Source organism: Lasioglossum baleicum, chromosome 2 (assembly GCF_051020765.1).
Source record: "Lasioglossum baleicum chromosome 2, iyLasBale1, whole genome shotgun sequence".
Lineage (NCBI taxonomy): Eukaryota > Metazoa > Arthropoda > Insecta > Hymenoptera > Halictidae > Lasioglossum > Lasioglossum baleicum.
Window position 1 is genome coordinate 12,116,278 of NC_134930.1, and position 20,635 is coordinate 12,136,912.

At 37.6% G+C, this 20,635-nt stretch overlaps 1 protein-coding gene across 3 annotated transcripts in view; it reads right to left on the reverse strand.

The window, feature by feature from the left end:
• LOC143218495 (protein dissatisfaction) overlaps positions 1 to 20,635 on the reverse strand; it is a 37,633-nt gene that overhangs the window by 14,187 nt on the left and 2,811 nt on the right. For all 3 annotated transcript variants that reach the window (XM_076443720.1, XM_076443711.1, XM_076443703.1), the window contains exons 2-3: positions 17,447 to 17,527; positions 15,990 to 16,151 (exon numbers count right to left, since the gene is read on the reverse strand). In XM_076443720.1, the coding sequence (XP_076299835.1) occupies positions 15,990 to 16,151; positions 17,447 to 17,527 (243 nt within the window). The remainder of the gene's footprint in view (positions 1 to 15,989; positions 16,152 to 17,446; positions 17,528 to 20,635) is intronic.

The window sequence follows — 20,635 nt, forward strand, 5'->3', positions numbered from 1 at the left end:
CCCCATCGTGTTACGACCGCTTCCGGTTGTAAAGGAATTCTATTCTACGTGGAACTTTCAAGAATATTTGTTTTACAGAAGCTATTAATTTATTGGCCAAAGGAAAGTGTATTCGTATTACCTCCGCTATTCTGTAGAATCCATGTGCTACACATGTTATATGTACCATATTGAGATAAAATAATAATAATTATTAACTGTTTCTTAGGCCATGTTCATACAGAGAGCGGCAACCGGTAGAGCAATTTAATTTTGATTATTATTACATGAGAATATGCAAAATATGCTGTATGCAAAAAATATGGAAAATAAATATATTTTTGGAATCATCTAATCATGACATAAATTTCTGTCCAGGTCCCGTTTGTCTACCCATTTTCTATAAAAATATGCATCTGCATAAACATCCGCAGTCTACTAACAAGCATTTATCAGACCCGCATTCCTTCCGGTTGCGTCCTTTACAGCCGCGAACGGTGCCATCCTCGAAGAAATATAATACCCAATAAACATTGAATATAATGCGTTTTGACTTCGCTCCAACACTTACTTTTCAGAGTTTGTGGGGGTGTGTCACAACATATAAGGCAAAATTATTTTTTGTCGAAAACATTGTCTTCAGAAAATTGTGTATAACTTTTTATCCATTAACTCTATCATTATACTTTCCGCAGCGAAAACGTAGCTGGCAACTACATCTTTCCAACGGTATAAACTTTCTTGCGTGATTCTCAACCTAGGAAATTGTATACCTATAAAAACGAAACGTGTCTGAACCATTACGACAGTCTCTTACGTTTCGAACACACGATAAATGTGTGAACGTGTGAAATGGTAACATTAAATTTGGATAGCCCGATAACACTAAACTTACTGAAACAGAGCAAGTAATCCAGTGAAACGAACAACAATATGCTCGCCAAGAACTAAATCTGCAATTTCACCGTCGGTAGCGATAGACAAGCGGAATTAAACGCTTCTTATGGCAGAACCCAAAAATTACGGTGAAGCAGGACGAGCCATCTGGAAGAATCCGTCGGACGTTCGCCGTCGCGTCGGTTCGTCGACGGACAAACCTCGAATTTCATGCCGGATGTCCCGGTAGTCGGCGCGACGTCCTCTCGCACACGTGCGACCAGTGTACACGTTTCCTCTTAATTCGCCGGAACAATTTTTCGCCCAGCGTAAGGGGCTTAAGGGGGCGATTTTGCGAGTACGTGCGTACTCGCGATCCGGACGTGGAATGGACGCGGGGATTAGGATCGCATGCGCTGGAATGGACCGCGCCCTGTTCCCTTTTCCATTCAGCCTGTCCTCTCTGTTTCTCTTCCAGGAGCCTGGGCTATTTCGCTCGTCCACCGGCACATCCAGTGCACACAGAAGCCACGAGCCACCGTAATACTCGGCCTCTGGCCACGTGTGCTACACAATGCGAGTTCCCACAGTTTGAGTGGCGTCGGACTTCTCTGTGTACCCGAGCGGGCGCGCACGCGCGTTCACCGACCCGACCCGATCCGACACCAGGTTAGGCTTTGCGTTTTGTCATTCATGCTGGACCGAGGAAAAACGTTGACCAGAGGCCGCGAGAGAAACCAGGCGAGAGAACGCGACGGATAATGTGACGGACAACCGAGATACCCGCCGGTCGATTTACAGGAAAAATGGAGCAACCCTCGAGCTGCACACCCTTGCTACACCGAGCACGCAACTTTGACTGAGAAGCAGCGGAGTTGATACTGGGGCATCCTGGATCCGTATCGATATGTTTGAGCCGAAGGAATTTGTTCTTTTATGTGATCCTCGTACCGCATGGTAGTGTCATTTCTTGAAAGAATTATTTTCTCTGTCATTTCGACCAATCGCAATTGTCTCGAAATTTCATTCACATTATGTAGTGAGCTAATTGTTCTAATCCAAGAACGTATCGTCCTGTTCAAATTGTCCGGATATATTACTGTGATTCGCTGTATATTATCCGCACAGACGCGGAACTGCTCCTTTCAGCACTGATCAGACGAACATTCGTTAATGCATTCAAATATAATAGTAGGTGTTTATATACACGTATCGGAAGCTAAACAAAAAAAGTATTATTATACTGAACGTAACCGTTCCGTGTCTGAGGGGGCAGTATAAATCGACGTTAAATCGGCCTTCAACCATGTTCCACGGTGGTCGGGTGTATCTCAAAAAATTGCTTCTACTAAAACCCACTTAGGATAAGCTAATTAAACTAATAAATTAGTTTTATTCGAGCGATATATGGCGGATTCCGCGTGCAACGGAGCCCGAGAAAACCGATCGGGTTAAGCCGGTGGAGAACGGACGAGCGAAAAAGAGTTCGCGAGGAGCTCGTGGGGAACTCGAAATAGCGAAACGGCGGACAGCAAAAAACCAAGCGGATAAGGAAGCGAGTACACAAGTGACAAATATAGTCCAGGGAACGTGAACGTGAACGCGCGCGGTATCGAGAGCGAAATTTGACTGTGTGTGTGTATATGTGTGTGTTGGGAGGGTGCACGTGTGACGATCGTGTGTGTGTGTGGGGTCGTCGGTGCTCACACGGGCCATGGATCACGGGGCTCACACTCTCTATCCTGCTAAACGGTAAACCGATCTGTGAACATTTCAGCAGTCAGCGATCTCGAAGGCTAATCCCCGAGTGAGTGGGGTTGATACATCGACTACCACCACCACCCTCGCCGCCATCACCCACCTACTACCACCATCAGCTATCACCCTGCTGCTCCCGTCGCCATCAACGTTCCCCTGCCCCGGCGAGTTTAGCCGATTGGAGGGGCCGAATTCGCGATTCGTGTGTCGGACTCGCGTGTAGGACGCGCCCGTACACGTGTTACCACTCCATAGAGATTCATATGGTGGGCCCCCGTGTGTACGCGCAGCGACGCGTGTGCCAAAGGGACACGACCTTGCGAACCTTTTTCCTGTCTTCTGGAAAATGCCAAGCCTGTTGCAGCGCCGTGCCGCGCGCCGGAATATCGCGTTTCGACGCGTTCACGTTTTCGAATACGAAAGATCGGTCCAATATACGCCGGATTTTTTCTCTAATTTGTCACTGTCACTGACAGTGAGAATCATGATTAGACTGCGGATCCTCATGCAAAATAAAAATTGTCTGCGTCGATTGCAAGGAATAGAAACTGAATTGAATGTTATTAATGATTTTAATATAGGAGAAATCGTATATTGACATCTTCAGTTTGAAAAATGTTCCAACAATCTCAAATTTCATCTACTCAATTTTGCTATAAATGCATAAAGAGCCACAATCTAATCATGATGTATCAATATTTTAGTCAAGTTTGGTAACACGATAAGTATTTACGAAAAATTCAATTACCAAACTTGGTAGCTTCAAATTTTTTCTTGCGATCAAGCAGCTGCTCAAGCGTTTGTTTTGAGTATAAGAATAAAGAATAAATATACTAAAATAAAAAGAATACGACAGGCTTGAATAATTATATTCGTTCTATAAAATAAAAATAAATAAAACAAATTAAACATAGTGCACAAAGGTTTCAATGAAAACACCAAAGAGTTCTTAATGCATAATGATCGCTTCAAATTCGAGCTGAAAATTTAATTACAAAAATTAACAAAACAAGTTTAATATGTATAGACACGATTCATGTCAACATGTCAGCTAATTCGTCGTCTCTTCCGGAAACGGTATTCCAAGTAGAGGTACGTTTGTAATTGCAGATTGACAGGAGGGTTAACGCATATGATATTTCACACATGTTTAAATCAGATGACCACAGATTAATGGATTGTACAATAGGATTGCACTGCTGTATGACATGAATTATGCATTCAGCCCACCTGACTCAGAAACCCTTAGTGAAGTCAACAACCTCTAAAGGAATAATAGAAGCGACTAGTTCTCAAGAAACTGTTGTATCGTACCATATGATTGACCACTAAACAATTCTTATAAATTACTGCCAGAAATTGTGAGTTCGTTTGGATAAAATACAATTAAAATGCCTCGGAAATTCGCAGCAACATGATAAATGGAAATTTTCGGCGAAGAGATACCGATAAAATGATAAGGCAAAGAATGCATTCAAGTATTCTAAACAAGAGCTGCAATATATCCCAGAAATGGTCTGTTCGGAGAAAGAGAACTGTGTTTTGCACATAAACATTCCGCGACAAACGTATAAAAAAAGCGAACGATCCGATCGTGGATGGAAGCGACGCGTTGCTCCCGATGCATAAGCCAGTAGAGGTAATTCTCGCAGTTATGTGAACCGTATCCGTGGTGCAGCTCTTCTGGGCGTTAGTATGACAGGTGACGATCAAAGCCCAGCTTAGCGCAACGAGTCGTTCAGTCCACACAGATCGTGCCCTACCACAAGAGGGAGAGCATGCAGAGCCGCGCCTGTCTTCCTCTTTTCTCTACAGTCTCAGCACGATACCATATCGCATTCCTCTCTCTCTCTCTCTCTCTCTCTCTCTCTCTCTCTCTCTCTCTCGCTACCTCTCTCTCTTCAGGACCCGCTTTACAGTTTACCGTTTATGTGGATGGATTGATGCTGCCGGCCGCGTGTACGGCACGCCTCGCTTCGTTGCGTTACCAGCCGTCCACTCCCACGCAACCCCCTTCCATCATTCTCGCCCCCTGTTCTATGGTTTTCACTGTGTCTGCCTTTCTTCGGTGTGCCGTGGTCTACGAAACCACGCTGGCTACAGGACCGACCGATCGGTCGAAACTATAACGCCGTAGGCTCGATTGTCCTCGAACGATCGTCGGGTAGTTTTCTTTTGAGGACGGGACTAGGGCTGCGTTCGAAACGCGAGGATCAATCGGATGTTAACCCTTTGCACTCGGAGCTATTTTAATTCGAAAATTAAACATTTCTTCCGACCTAGAATAATTCTTTTCTATATTATTTTTTTTTAATTTCATGCATATGAAATTGATATAGTATCTCATACAGTATTTAAATATTTAGTAATTGGTTAGATCGCAACATATTTAATAATGTAAAAAATATTTTGAATAATGTTACAGCAATTTTTGTTGGTGACTCTGAGTCACCACTCGAGTGCTAAGGGTTAACACGTTCCGGCCCGTGTTGATCACATACGACCAAAGCAAAACTCAATGTTTGTAGCGGGAGTTCCCCTAGTGCCGGATGTGTTTAAGGTTATTCTTAAATAAAGAAGAGAAAATAATGTTTTAGTCTTTTTATCCTACATTCTTGAGCATCCTCTTTATTGCCGGAATGTGTCGTGAATTCTCAAAACCCATTGAAAGTCACAAAACCCATTGAAATCTTGTCAACAGTTTCGAGATGAAACGTTACAAGCTTAGACGATATATGTATATGATGTGGGCAAAGTGCTATAGTCTGTTGAGAAATCGCAGTATGTATCGCGAAGCTAACGTGTTCAGACGGGAAAGGAGAATCGTCGCCGTATCTCATTCTGTATAAATATCTATAAAAACTGTAACTGTAATCTATATTTTATTTTATTAATCCTTATACGATCCTCAGGGTAATAATTCACCCATTTACTATTTTCACAAACTGTAAAATCATTGATCCCTTTATGTCTATGTTGTGAGATGAATTTCTTTAAAATGTGACGTTACAAATGGAACATAATTTGTTGATTTCACGTGTGGAGCAAACATGGGTGAATTATTATCCTAGTCTCTTTTATATGCAACTATTTTGAGGAGCGTATGTGGGTTAAATAGTGCTACCTCATTTTCTCAATTGTAATTTGGAAAAAGTTAAATTTTAATGTAGCTGTTGATAATATGAAATCTGTATTTATTTATTCACAACTTACCTTATTTAAAAAAAAGAATAGTAAGAACAATATATATGTGATATTAAGTATAACATACTTAATATACAATACAATTCTTTATGCAACAAGTTCGCACCATTGTTCCAAATGTTTACGAAATAATGCATAAATATACTTGTATACCTCGCTTTTAATATATGGTCAAAGCTTGCAAGGGACACAAATGTTTGTTTGCCATAAATTATTTCCTGGTGAAGGTCAAGGCATTTGACCAATTGTGACCACAACTACAAATTTTTAGAAAGTTGTCACGAGGAATTTGTGCATACACTTCTTCATCAATATACCGTGGATCTTTATACAAAATAGAAATTGATTACATCAACTGCAACATAGTATAAGAACTGAATACAAATGTTCATGCTTTAATAATGTTCGTAAGCTGCAACTTTTTGCTATTTCAGATCAGATAAGATTTGCTACTTCAACCTTAGATTGATGCTCTAAAATTTTTTAAATCTGTCCACTGCTTAAAATTGCATGTATTCATTTTTGTCACAAATGCATAAAATCTGCAGTCTATTTCACTTAAACACATTGGCATCCTTGGGACAAAAGTGACACAAGTCGAAAAACCTGATTTTTGAGTTATCACCATTAATTAATTCTTTAAATATTATTTCACAAGAGTCTCATCAAAAGCGTATTAACTTAACTTTATTGTCTGGCTGCCAGGTGACATTTGTGTCGTTTAACAACAAAACAACAGCTTAAAATACGTAAGTATATATCAGTTCTCTGTGGTTCAGATACAAATAAAAAGCGTCACACGTCAAAAGGGTTGTTTTCAAGGATTGCAAGGCTAAAATAACAAAAATGACATTATTATTGTTTACTTCGAAACTATATTCTGTCAAACAATAGCTTTCGACGCCTGTACAATATTCTATTATGTTAGAAACAGTTCTTCGCTGTTTCCGAAAACGTAGTTTTTGTTACTCGTGTCACTTTTGTCGCACGAGTGCGACATACTGCACCGAACATTGTATGAAATCTGTATAAATCCAACATTATCGACATCATGATGAAAACTCTAAAGACAATAGACGTTCTATTATTTTCGACTTGTTAGGATAGTTGAAAGAGAAAATACATTTTCATTTAACTATATGTAAAAAGTACATATCGATTACCTTATATTGAGCTATTCACATCCGAAACATGCTAGGATACTGAAGACTTCTGACATTAGAGGTTCAGATAATCGAAGTCCTCGTGAGTAACTAAAATTTCAATTGTTAACAAAAAAGCTGACTCGATTATTGAACGCATACGGTTAAAGTTATTCGAATGATTTCTTTTCTTTTAGAAGCGTGGTGATCCGGGAACGATGGAAGGTTTGGTCGAGGAGCGAACTATCGGAAATAATCTCGATTTTCTGCCGGTGAAAGGGGCAAACACGGGGCGCGTCGGTTTAATTCCGGTTCAGAGTACTTCGTACTTCCAGAAAGGGTGGCTTCGAATTATGAACGGAAACAAAGAGATTTAAACTTCGAAGTTGCGAGCGGCGATCGATTGGGCATGAAACGAGGCAAAGTTTGCGGATCCAAACGCCTCGCCCGATTTGAATGTGTACACTGGAAATGATGTTGACCGTTCGGCCTGGGAGAACTAAGGGGTTCATTATTCGGTTTTGACAAGTCAAGACTGACGAGTAAGACCGACACCTCAAATTCCGTGTCATATTTAATTGTTCATAAATGTCTAGAGTAGCGTACATTCATTTTTTCAATGGAAAGTCTATAGAAAAATTCAAGAGTCTGTTAAGATAGCTTGAAGAAAAAAGAACCGTTTCTTGCAATTGATACGGACAATTTTTATCTTGCATAAAGATCCGCAGTCTATTTATTAGTTTATGTTGTAAATGCATGAAATCCGCATTGCAGTGATCACTAGACGCAAAATAAAAACTGTTGACATCAAAACAACATCAAAATAACGTGTTCTAAAATGTTCAATTCACAATTATTGAGATTCTGGATAAATGAATAAAGATTTGGATAGACATATTCTTATTTTTACAAACTAATGTAAAATAATCACTCTTGGTGATCCGTAAACCTAGTGTTAACAATCTTAATAAGGTGAAGACAATATGTTACCACCCTTAAATCTTTTTAACGTTTGTATTAGGTGTGCAAATAAGTTCTTTCACCTTTTTTTCTACCATCATAACTTCTGACTGAATTCGAACTGCTTCCCGATTCTGGTGCCATCTGAAAGAGCGTTCTTTTAGTTTTAAGTCGAGTCGTCCTATGCAACAATTTCAAGCAATATGGCGTGCGAGAAGCATCATTTGCATCACTGCTTATTCTTTGCATTCCTGCTTAGGAAATCAACTGTTGAAGCTACTGAAATGGTTTGTGCGGCACTGGAAGAGACAGCTGTATCTTACAGAACATGCAAGAAATGGTACCAAAGATTTAAAGCCGGAAATATTTCATTTGGAAGACGACGATCGTTCAGGTGCACCGAGAAAGTTTGATGACAGTGAGTTAGAGGAATTGCTCAACGAAAATCCGACCCAGACGCAAGAAGAATTGGCAGAAAGATTGGCAGTCACCAGACAAGATTTTCGTACATTTTGTGTACGTAAAACGTAATAAAATCTTGAATTTGGATAAAAAAGCGGGAAGAACTTATTTGCACACCTAATACTATTTTAAATTGGTCCAACTCGCGCGTGTTTGTGTCGTGAATGCATGAAATCCGCAGATTACTGGACGCAAATTCAAAATTGTGGCATCAAAACAACGTCAAAATAACGTGTTCTAATCTTTTTGATTTACAATCATTGAGATTCTCGATAAATGAATAAAAATTTGGATAGACATGTTCTTGTTATTTCTATAAACTAATGTAAAATAGTCACTCCTGGTAATCCGTAAACCTAGTGTTACAAATCTTAGTAAGTAGAAGACAATATATTACCACCCATAAATCTTCTTAATGTTAGTACTATTTTAAATTGTGCTCTAACTCGTTTTCATCGTAATTGCATAAAATCCGCAGTCTAGTGATTATTCTCGACTGTATCTGTCAATGATCCCTTTTATCCAAATTTTGTAGAAAACTGTTACTTTAGGTCTCTGAGCCGCAACTCGATGAAGAGTTTTGTCGGATCACGAGCTGTGTAGACCTGTTCCCGAAATTTCTAAAGGCAGCAGGAAAAAGCTAAAGCTCTCTCCCTGAGAATTGGAAGCACCGGCCTACGAGGAATATTCGACGAAACCGCGACGAAGTCCCTCTTTCCCTTTGCAAGCGGCAAATCCGACACGGTAAGCCGCTTGGTAATCTTCTGATATCGTTTAACGTCATATTTCGCAAAATATACGGGTCCGCGGGGGCATTTCGTTGGCGAGGTAGACGGGCAGAGCAAATGACACCGGGAGGGACAAATTTCCGTGGAATTGTCGACGGGGGTGCTGGTACAGGCCGCTGCCATGCCGGGGGTTAGAGATCTCTGGGTTGTCAGCCGGCGGATGATTGCATGCCTGCGGCGGCGCTCTGTTTCGCGAAAGCACCGAGCACCACGTAGCACCTACATAATAGATACCACTTATCGAGTGGTCACCTACGTTTTATGGGTTCCTCACAACCAGCGAGTAAAATGGTGTTCGCTGTGCAAATAAGTTCGGTGCGTTTTTATTCAATCGGCCGTAACTTTAGTGTAAATTATACTTTCGTCCCGCTCTTTATGGCGTTTTAACCCTCGAACAACGGACGATTTTTATAGCTGTATAATTAACGATGCTTAGGATCGATCACTGCTGTAGTTAATAATTTTTTTTAATTTACCTTTGACATACAACAGCTATTCATTTAGTTTAATTTCTACAAATTGAGCACTTAAATGACAATTTTGATGTCCCGGATCAAAATAGACCCGGACACGGCCGCCGGAGGGTTAAAGTGTCGCTCTTCAGCGTTGCAAACACCCTCTTACACGCAATCGGCATCTCTCCGCCTTAAAAAGTTAGGTAAAATTCAAAACCTTGGTCGTTGGGTCTCCCATGAACTGAAAAGGAGAGGTCACAGTGGTGATCGTCGATTTTAATTAAACTTTTTACTGACGAATCTAGAGCAAAAATAAGCTGAAAAATCTAAGTTTATGATATCCATAAATATCTTGATATACTTTATTTCTTAATTTTTCCGAGCTTTATGTGATTTCTGAATTCTTGGTATGCAACAATATTGATATCTGACACATCTATTTTTTTTCCAACGTGAACCAAGTTTGCTTTCCGAATAATATCAGAAGTGCCAAGTACCTATGTAATTCATTAGCATTCATAAAATGTTCATATTGCCGAAAATATTCATTTCAAATATTTTTACGGAGCACACCGTCCTACGAACTGTCCATTTCCTGCTTAAAATATGTAACTAGTGCACTATTGACAACCGTATCAATAAATAAATAGCAAGATTCGAAAGAAAGTGAAAAGAACACATTTTTAAATAAAACAGAAACAAGGAAAAAAAGACTTTCAATCTGAAAATTGAAAGAAGATAAAACAAAAATAAAAGAAAATTATTAATTGTAAGAGGGATTTGAACACGTAACCTCTGCTACCCTCGCTACCATAGCTGTTGCGATATGATTAAGTATATTAAGTATTAAGAAATTAAGTATATCAATGATTTTTCTGGATGTCATAAAATTCAATGTTAATCGCTAGGACATGGGTCAGCTTATATTTTCTCCAGATGCACCAGAAATAGTTTTATCAAGATCCACGATCCCAGCACTGTGACTCGACTGGTGAGTGAAGGCATCAAAGACGCAGAATTGATTCATGATATAAAAGGACGAGTTTCCTGCACAAGATTCAAAACAAAGAAAATCATGGATTAGCCCCGAAGACACGCGTAATATTCAGAAGAAAGAAGTTTTTCTAACATTTTGGTGGTATTTAAAAAGCGTCGTGCATTATGAGATGCTTAAACCTGGTTAGACAATTACTACAAATTGCTATCAGCAACAATTATTAAATGTACACGATGAATTGGGGAGAAAAAGACCTTTTGTTGATGACAATGATGATGACCTGAAATCGCACTTATATAGATCAGTTTTTCCGATTACGACCAGAAAGATGGCAAAAGATCATCGAACAAAATGGAAAATATAAAATACATTAAAATCCATTGCTTGAATAAAAAAATTGGTTTCTATTTCACCTTTTCTATTTCATTTTTTAGAATACCGAAATTACTTGCTTGCCAACCAAATAGTTATAAGTCGACTGATAAATTAATTCATCGAACGACAAACAGTAAAAACGTTTAAAGAATTTGACAATACTATTGTACACCGTTTCCAACTGTACAAAGTCATCAAGAAAAGGAATAAAAGCCGACATAGCTTCTGCACCTTGCAATTTATACAAACAATGTTTATTTTGCAGAAAAGTCCGGTTATAAGAATGGTTCGCGATTATGTTAAAAATCGAACGTCTGCTAATGTAACAAGCTAGTGGCATAGCTCGGAGAAAGTCAGCGGGATTTTTCGCGAGTGTCGAACGTCGAATCGGCCGGTTCGTGTACAACGTTCATCCCCGTTGATTATCTTCATGAACTACCGCTAATTTCCAAGGAAGGTAGAGAGTAACCGTGGAAAGCCTCTCGCAACTCGAGCATATACATACACATACTTGCGCGTTTCCGCGGTGGATGACTGCGGGATGAACAGAGAACAGAGGGGGTGAAAGATGAAAACGCGAGAACGAGAACGCTGCCCCACCCCGTGTGGAGTCTCCTTAACGTTAGGAAGCTCTGCCACTAATTGAATCTCCTCTCTTACTCGCGTCTGGAGCCTCAGCAACTGCTGGGAACCGGAGCACCCGTCCTGCATTAAGCACCCCGACACCCTGGGCACCCTCATCCCCATCGAGCGGTCTGGTCCGCCCCTGGCTGCTTTTCTCTTTTGATATGTACCTCTGCTTCTCCTCCTTCCCTACCCCCCCTCTCTCTCTATCACTGTTTCACTCTTTACCTTCCTTTAAATATGCTCTGTCTCTCTTTGTCTTTCTCATTCTTTTCCCTTCGTCTTTTTCTTATTTACTTCTACCCCCTCCGACGGCCGCTTGTTTCTATTCGATCCTGCCTCCTCGCCTTTATCTGCGGTTCTCATAATTCTGTACATCCGAAATATACCGGCAGAAAAATTGTAATACCTGTTGTTTTACTTTGGAGTGGAGACCGACGCGGCGTTCAAACGCGGAGCTTCCTGCTCCTCTAAGCGGAATAATTAGTCTGAATTTACAAGCTGCGACCAAGCGTACTGTCCATGAAATGTTACTCGTGCCGAGGAAATTTAACGTTACAATGTACATACACAGTGGGTGCTCGAATTAGCAGGGCTCTTGAAACGAATCATTTCACGCCAAATTAAGGAATACTTAAGCGGAAAACTAGGCGCTCGGAATTGTTCTTATTATTATCATGCATGATTCTGCACGCTGCCAAAAGCAGGGAATCGTTGAATGAATGAATCACGGAATTAATTTCGGAAATCATTGGTATATGAAATAATAACTTGAATTTGAATCTTTTTAATATCACTGATCGCGCGCGCGTTTAATCGCGATTCTAGTGATTTTGAAAGCAACAGGGTGTACGCCAAATCCTGTACAAGAAAAACGAGAAAATTTACAGCAAGTAGGCGTTAATTACAATTTGGCACGTCATCGTCGACATAATGTAATGCCGCATCGAAAAGAGATTACGAGTTTTCGAGCGATTAATTAATTAAATGGAAATGGCCAGCAACGCTTACGGAAGACCCGGTGAAAAGTTTCAGTGTCACCGATATCGTCTACATTCGCCGGATAAACGCGAGATCAAGTGGAAACATTGGTCGGTGACATTTTCGGTGCGATAAAGATAGCAGCTGGCGATTACAAATTTCGAATGTCCTCGAAAAAACATTCTCGAACTATATGCGAGTATTTAATAACTTTGTCGTATCAAATTACATCGACCCCGCCGATTCTATTTGTCAGGTGTACGCGAAAATCTTTTTTTCAATTTCCGTTTGTTTGCGCACGACGCGCGGGGTATGCTACCGGTAAATAATGAAGTTATGTTATTTAGACAAATCGGCAGCCAACGAACGATTGCACAAAAAGGCTGACGATTCTATTATAATTACAAGGAGACTACGAATGTTTATGCAATTTGCAATTTGTGTAGACGAATTTTAAGAAAATGGAAACAAATAAAATCTTCTTTTCAGTGGTAGCAACCTTCGCAGATCTGAAATGTATTAAAATTGTACTAAATTCTGTCGAATTTTATATCCTAGCATAATTTTGCCAGAAGCCGTAAGTGCATGAAGATCCGCAGTCTAATTATAAGTTATGATCGAAAAAGACTAACTCTTTTGCATATACCCAATATACTTAACATGTTACGAAGGTTTAACACACTTTCTGTTGTTCCTTTAGTACATTTGCATAAGCTTCCATAGCATATATTAGTTTGTCCCAAAAGTTTCTTTCGCAATATGCACGTTTAATATTGTTAGATAACACGAGCATATACAATACACATGATCATCTAATGTTCATCCTTTTTCCAAACTTTCTCTTATAAGCCCACGCAATTTGCCTTTCTAAAAAAACTAGATTGAATTTTGAAAATCAAAATCGGCTCCCCCGAGTTTACCCGAATAGCGTTTCATCTCGGAGCGTGACGGATCAGACTCATTCACAGCCCAGCAAAAATTATGTACGCGGTGCGCCTAAAAAACTATTCACTTCAAAAGGTTTCACTTCAATAACTCGCTTGAACACTCAATTAATTCTAATAACAATTAAGGTAATCACTACATACCGTCAATTAAATCATTAAACAAACTCGATATCACGATAACAAAAAATCAATACTTCTTTCTGTCTAGAAAGTTGTTGAGGGCCCCCTCCCCAGGATAGCGTTGCACCTCGGAGCGTGACGCATTAGACTCATTCACTGCCCTGCAAAAATTGTGTTCGCGATGCGCCTAAAGAATTTTTCACTTGAAGAACTTCTTAGTTATACAATTCAACAATTTATTGTATCTTTGCTCTAAATATGATTGCGGTATATGCATAATCTTGCAATTAGATATTGACAATATAATTTAAAGAATTCGTTTTAATCAATAACGTGTTCCAAGTGGCGAAGTATACATATCTGTATCATAAAATATGAAGTAGAAGTGCCACGTAATGATCAAGTGAGAGATCACCGAAAAGTGGAACGTGGCATGATTCTGCAGTATCGTGATTAAGTCTTCACATTTGCCGTGCTCCTGTTGAAGTCTCCCATCATAATTGGTTAATAGTGACACACACACACCTAGCACTTTACACCACGATAAATTATTAAGTATTGAGTGGAGAATGTAATTATAAATTCGATCTATTCCAAAATTAAATTCATCGCAATTTTGTTTCTACAATGTTCCATCGGTTAAATTTTTTTCGAAAATGCAAATTTTGTGGACTATTTTGGAGACTGCTTTCAGGAGAATGGTTTCAGTATAGCTTCCATCAAATCAAGTACAAAACTAACATCAAATAGACTAGTCAAGCTAGATCGCTGTGTCATTGGGCCTGGAGACCGTTTGCTTAGGAAGGTTTGCCTGGCCAGCGGTTAAAGTAACTTTCTTTGTGGTATATTTGTGGTTTAGTGACCTTATTCCAACTGCTTTGAACATCGAAGCCGTAATCGATTTAGTCGTACAAGTTGGATTAGCAATTATTCGACTGTAAGTTTTTGGAAACTGAATTTCTAAACTTTATTAATTCGAAATTCTTAGCACTAAACCTACCGAGCGCTAAAAGCGACTAAAATGTCTTAGCTTTACAAAAATTACAAGGCTCTATTTATTTAGATTCTGTTCAATTTTTATCACAATATGAGCCTGAGTAAAATAATCTATCGAATCAATTTTCATGTAACTTCATAGTTTCAGTAACTGTGAAATGAAAAATATGAAACCGGTCATTTGACCGGCAGTGGCAGGTTAGGTGTTAATAAAATGTATAGCAACGTGAATTCAACTTGAAATGTCAAAAAATAGCATATTACGTGATCAAATGATCGTTCGATCACGAATTTATCTTTAGAAAAATTTACGCTAATCATGTTTGTTTGAGAATAAACTTATATTACAAGAATATGTCACGTAATTAAAATGTCAAAAACAAACAAGCTACTCGTTGATCATGGGTGTTAGGGGATTTTGTTTCCCGTATTAAATTTAAAACGAGAAAAACTACCCTGCCAGGCAACATGATAATGAAATGCTTCTAATACAGGGTGTCACCGATCTGATGATACAAGGACGTGAATCTACATGAAAAAATAAATCAACAATGTTTTCGCGTTCCCGTTTTCGAGAAAAATTGGTTTGAAGGTGCGTTGGGTTCGCGTACTGTAGTATTTGCAGGAAGTAGAATTGGTCGGTCATGAACAGACACGGCGGACGAATCCTATCTAACAACACGCGTATTCGCTGAATTTTCAAAAGAAGAACTCTATTTTCTCTAAAACGATACCTCAACCCTTGTGTAGCCAACCGAGTTCCCACTTACTGCATTTCTTTCAACAATTTGTTAATGTTCCTGTAAAAATATTATAAAATTTCTGAATGTCCATTCTTTGCTCGCTAATATTGGGTTAGCAAGAAAGTATAATTTCGGTATTTTAAGGTGAAATAAAACCGAATTTCTATATTCAAGCGATGAACTTTAATCAATAAAATATTTTCTTATTTATTCTTTTTGGCAAAAGAACATCGAACAAAAGGGAAAATATCTTATCCATTAAAATTCATTGCTTGAATAAAAAAATTGGGCTCTATTTCACCTTAAAACACCGAAATTACTTCCTTGCCAACTCAATATATTAATTTATAGTCTTAAAATAAGAATTTGTGCAAATATGTTAAATACCAAAGATTTCTAATATTTTTGGTTGGTTAAATATAATTTTGTTTGGCTACATAAGGGTTAAACGAGAGAACATCATTATTTTTTGTTCGGCTAATTTTTCCATGTACATTCTTCTCTTCGTACCATATCGGATCGATGACACTCCGTATTTTAAAATATTGGTGTAATGTTGGCATAATTGATGGTATTACTTACCATCTCTGTTCATTTTAGCTTTGTAGCACATAGCAAGACGACAAGCTCGACATTGGTTTCTCAATTTCTTATTGATGGGGCAGCGCCCTTTGAGAGCACCCTGCTCTTTACAGACGTATTTCCGATTTTCGTGGATGCTCCTCTTGAAAAATCCCGAGCAGCCTGAAATTCGGACGAGATCATGCTTGTGACATTTTCAACCTCGTATACGGATTATGAAATTGATGGAATATTCAAAAATTTGTAAGTTTCACGGTAGAAATGAATAAAACGTGTTTTATTTAATCTTTTACGGCCCTGTTATGTGTCGAGGTAGACGCGACATTAAATTTATTAAAATTCTATAACGGGTCCCGTGCGTTAATAATCGTATATTCACGGATAATATTACCATCATATCGCAGAGCGAATTTAACGCTATTATTTTAATACTTTCTGAATGTGTGCATCAATGCTTGAAAATATCAGTGGATAAGACCAATGGACTACGCGGTGTTGGACATTAATGCTGAATACACATTTATAATCGTTATATTGAAAACTGTTTGGATTATAAATATTGCCGTGCAGTATTTTACTTGACAATGCTGTCGCACGACGTATGCAATCTACTCAAACCTTAAACATTTTTGCATTGTTTCAAGCCACACACACAACAATTATAAAACTGTTAGGATATAACTGAACGTGACATTTTCGAAAGTAGGTTGTAAGTAAATTTTATAGTTTATACTATTTTTCATCTAATCGTCTCTTCCTTTTAATGACAAGTTCCCTTCAGTTTTGTAGAATTTGTAATGACTATATGCTTGAATATTATACTTCTGGAATCACACACTTAGAGTAAACTGTTATGCTGATTATATTCAATGATTTATAAATTATATAAATTGCACTTATCAGATATACATAACCCTTCGTGGTTTATCAATTCACAGTAGCCTGTATTTGTTTTTTTAATACAAATAAAATCATCATTGATCAGTTTGATTGTTTGATTATAAATGTATGTATTATTCACAAGTATTCACTCTGCAAAGGAGTATTAAGTTCGTTCCCGACGGACACGTTGCGAAAACAATCTCAAACAGCACTTCGTATTCGTAATAAAGAATTTCGATATAAAAGTAGTTTCTCTCAGACATACTGTAAACATAAATTGTTTCGCATGAGTACAAATGATCAATAAAGTGTGCAATATATTTATTAGTGGAAAAGAGCGTGGATTGTCTTGAAATATATCTTTGTAAACTCGAATTGTATTACATAAAAACAAAGTTAAAATTTAAACGTAATTCAAACTTGAAATTAAAATCATTATATAATACTTCATCTTTCAGAAACTGTAATGAATGAAACTGTGACAAACGATTGTAGTTATAATCAACGGATTTGTGATTATAATTTATTAGAACATATCCGCAGGGTATTATAGTAAAGAAGAGATTCATAGTTACCGTCGCAACTGTAGGTGCCGTAGTGTTTTCCAGAGCTGCGATCACCGCATACGGTACACAGTATATCGAGCAATCTGTCTCCTGCAACAAATATTTACCTGGCACTTAATTAGACAAAAATGTGTGGCAAACTAATAGCATTATCTTTGAAAAGTGGAAATTCGAAAAACGGTACGAATTTCCATGATTCGAATTTACACTGCTCGAAGGAAGATATGTTAGTTAACCCTTCCGACCCGAAGAACGCGTACGGTGTACGTCCTCACGATCTATCGAATGCGTACGGCGTACGTCCTGATGCATCATGATGAATTTTCTTCGTTTTATGATTCTACGACACATATTCCGAATAAAAACAGTATTATTATCAGAACTAACAGTATTATTTAATATCTTGCTCAATCATTTTTTTATTTTTATTTATAAATCTTTATTTTATTTCTAAATATAAAGATATGAAATCAATTCGCGAAACAGTGCGTCGTCGGCCGTGCAAGGGGACAGACGGCGCACTATGGGCCAAACCGACGAAATCTGTGTCAAAATCAAAGAACTTTCGATAGAAATGAGATAGAGCGATTAAATTTTTTTAAATCAAAGCTGAAACTTTGCAGAATATGGGATAATTATGGAGATTGTAGTACGAACGTTTTTTAACTTTTAAAGAATTCGTTACACTTGCACAATTTCAAGAAAATTGTGGTTTTTCCAATACCACGCGCGGAAAAAATTTCTTTTTAACGTGCGACATATCATTTCCCGTAGATTTTTTCACGCTGATTTCAAATCTGGTTTCAAAATTTATCTACGACCTCAGGATTTTGCACGAAATCGATTTTTGTGAACACAACTTATGAAATCATTTTTTCGTTGAAATGATTTGGTAACCCACTAGTTTGAAGGAATATTGTATTCTCATATATAGAACACATTAAAAATAATCATAATGAAGTATTTGAACGTTTACTTAAAATCAGCGTGAAAAAATCTACGGGAAATGATGTGTCGCATGTTAAAAAAATTTTTTTCCGCGCGTGGTATTGGAAAAACCACAATTTTTTTGAAATTGTGCAAGTTTAACGAATTCTTTCAAGGTTAAAAAACGTTCGTACCACAATCTCCATAATTATCCCATATTCTGCAAAGATTCAGCTTTGATTTAAAAAAATTTCATCGCTCTATCTCATTTCTATCGAAAGTTCTTTGATTTTGACACAGATTTATAGTGCGGCGTATCTCCGTCGGGTCGGAAGGGTTAATTCAATTATATGCAAAACATGTGAATATGCATTATAGAGATGTCATAAAATAGCAGTTGCAAAAGAAAAAAAAGCGTTCGTTGCATAGTTTCAGTGGAATTGGTTTTCACTGGTCAGTCGCAGTAACCACATTATGTAATATGATACGCAAAATGCTTGATTATGTGTACTATAGAGGGTGATTCTGATCATACTATGAGATGAAAAATCATATATCCTAACTTCCTATGACCTTATTATTTATGTGGATGCACCGATGCACCCACCAGGTGCAATTGCACTTTATTCATTAATGCACCCAATTTTTTTGTTAAACCAATCGATCTCCTTTATTATCCTACGTATAAAAGTACTAACCCAACATCATCGAAATGTCAATGCTTCACGAGATATTTGTGTCAGAAACGTACTTTAATACAAGAAGTAATTAAACTCTCGATATGAAGTGTAGGAACTAATGCCGTGTTCAGAGTAGGGCAATAATCAACTAATATTTAAAAATGACTAATAGTCTTTTTGAATATTAGTCATAGCAAAATAGTCATTAGTCAAAACTTTTTGATTAGTTGGTTAATTATTAATATTAATGTATGTTAATCGCACAATAGTGACTGACGACTGATCATCAGCTACTAATTCACTAATAAGCAATAGCTAACGACTACTTAGAGCTGTGACTAAATATTTGCAATTTAGTTATCACTAACTAATCAAAAAGTTTTGACTAATGACTATTTTGCTATGACTAACATTCAAAAAGACTATTAGTCATTTTTAAATATTAGTTGATTATTGCCCTACTGTGGCCGTGTTTTCTCTGACACAAAATATCTCGTAACTTGTACCAGTCAGAAAGCCACTTGGAAAAAAACCACTTTATTCAAAATTTTTATTTCAATAAAATTGTTGCCCAACTCTGGTCCCAGTTCCCAGAATCGCCCTGTATATTAAATAATTCATACAGTAATCGAGAAAAGGAGAGCGTTGCAACACTGTCAGTAGAAGTGGATCTCACTGATCAGACCCAGTAAACACATCGTGCATTTCCACTTCAATCGCTTCAAAGCATTACGAGGTAATACTTATACACAATTAATTTAACTGTACAGTAGAATTAAGATAAAATATAAGCGTGGTAATATATTACAAAATTTCGTTGCGACTGTATATTAACGTTATTACTTATCGTTATATCGTTACTATTTATATGACACACAGTTTAAACAATAATTACTATCCTTATGAGTTGTCTTCTAAGGTCTACAAATATTGCTACAATAGTTGCAATTACTAGACTGCGGATTTTATGCATTTATGGCGAAAATTGTGTGGGTACAATTTAAAACAGTGTAGAGATTAAAAGAAACTAAGAATATTAATATACCGTTTTCAATTTATTAAAAGTATTAAAGAAAGAAAGAAAATTATACTCAACTCCTGCGTCTTGTAATTAATGGAGAAAACTTTTATTTTGCATAAAGATTCGCAGTCTAGTAATTACCACATCGTAAACAACTTGACGTCACTGTCTGCTCAGACCCAATTCAATAAAAGTTTCATCTTGTATAACAGTTAATTAAATAATTTATTAACTGCAGTTAACATAAATTCAAATTGCGCATATCAATAATTAGTTACAAAATAACGCAATGACTATTATAGTTTTCATGGAATACAAAGTACCTACTGCAGTTCAAAAAGCTGTCCATTCTTCGTTCAAAAAATCACAAAGCCTAATTTTTTGTTGTACCCACTACAAAACCAATTGAGATATTGTTGTGATCTTTCATCGCAAAAATTAACCTTTAGGTCTGGAGAAATTGTTGCGCCGCTCAAATATGGATAACACGACAGCCAGCCTGTAACGTGTTCATATACGACTAAATAACTATTTCAATAATCGCGCTCTTATTCGAACGTTTTCTGTAGA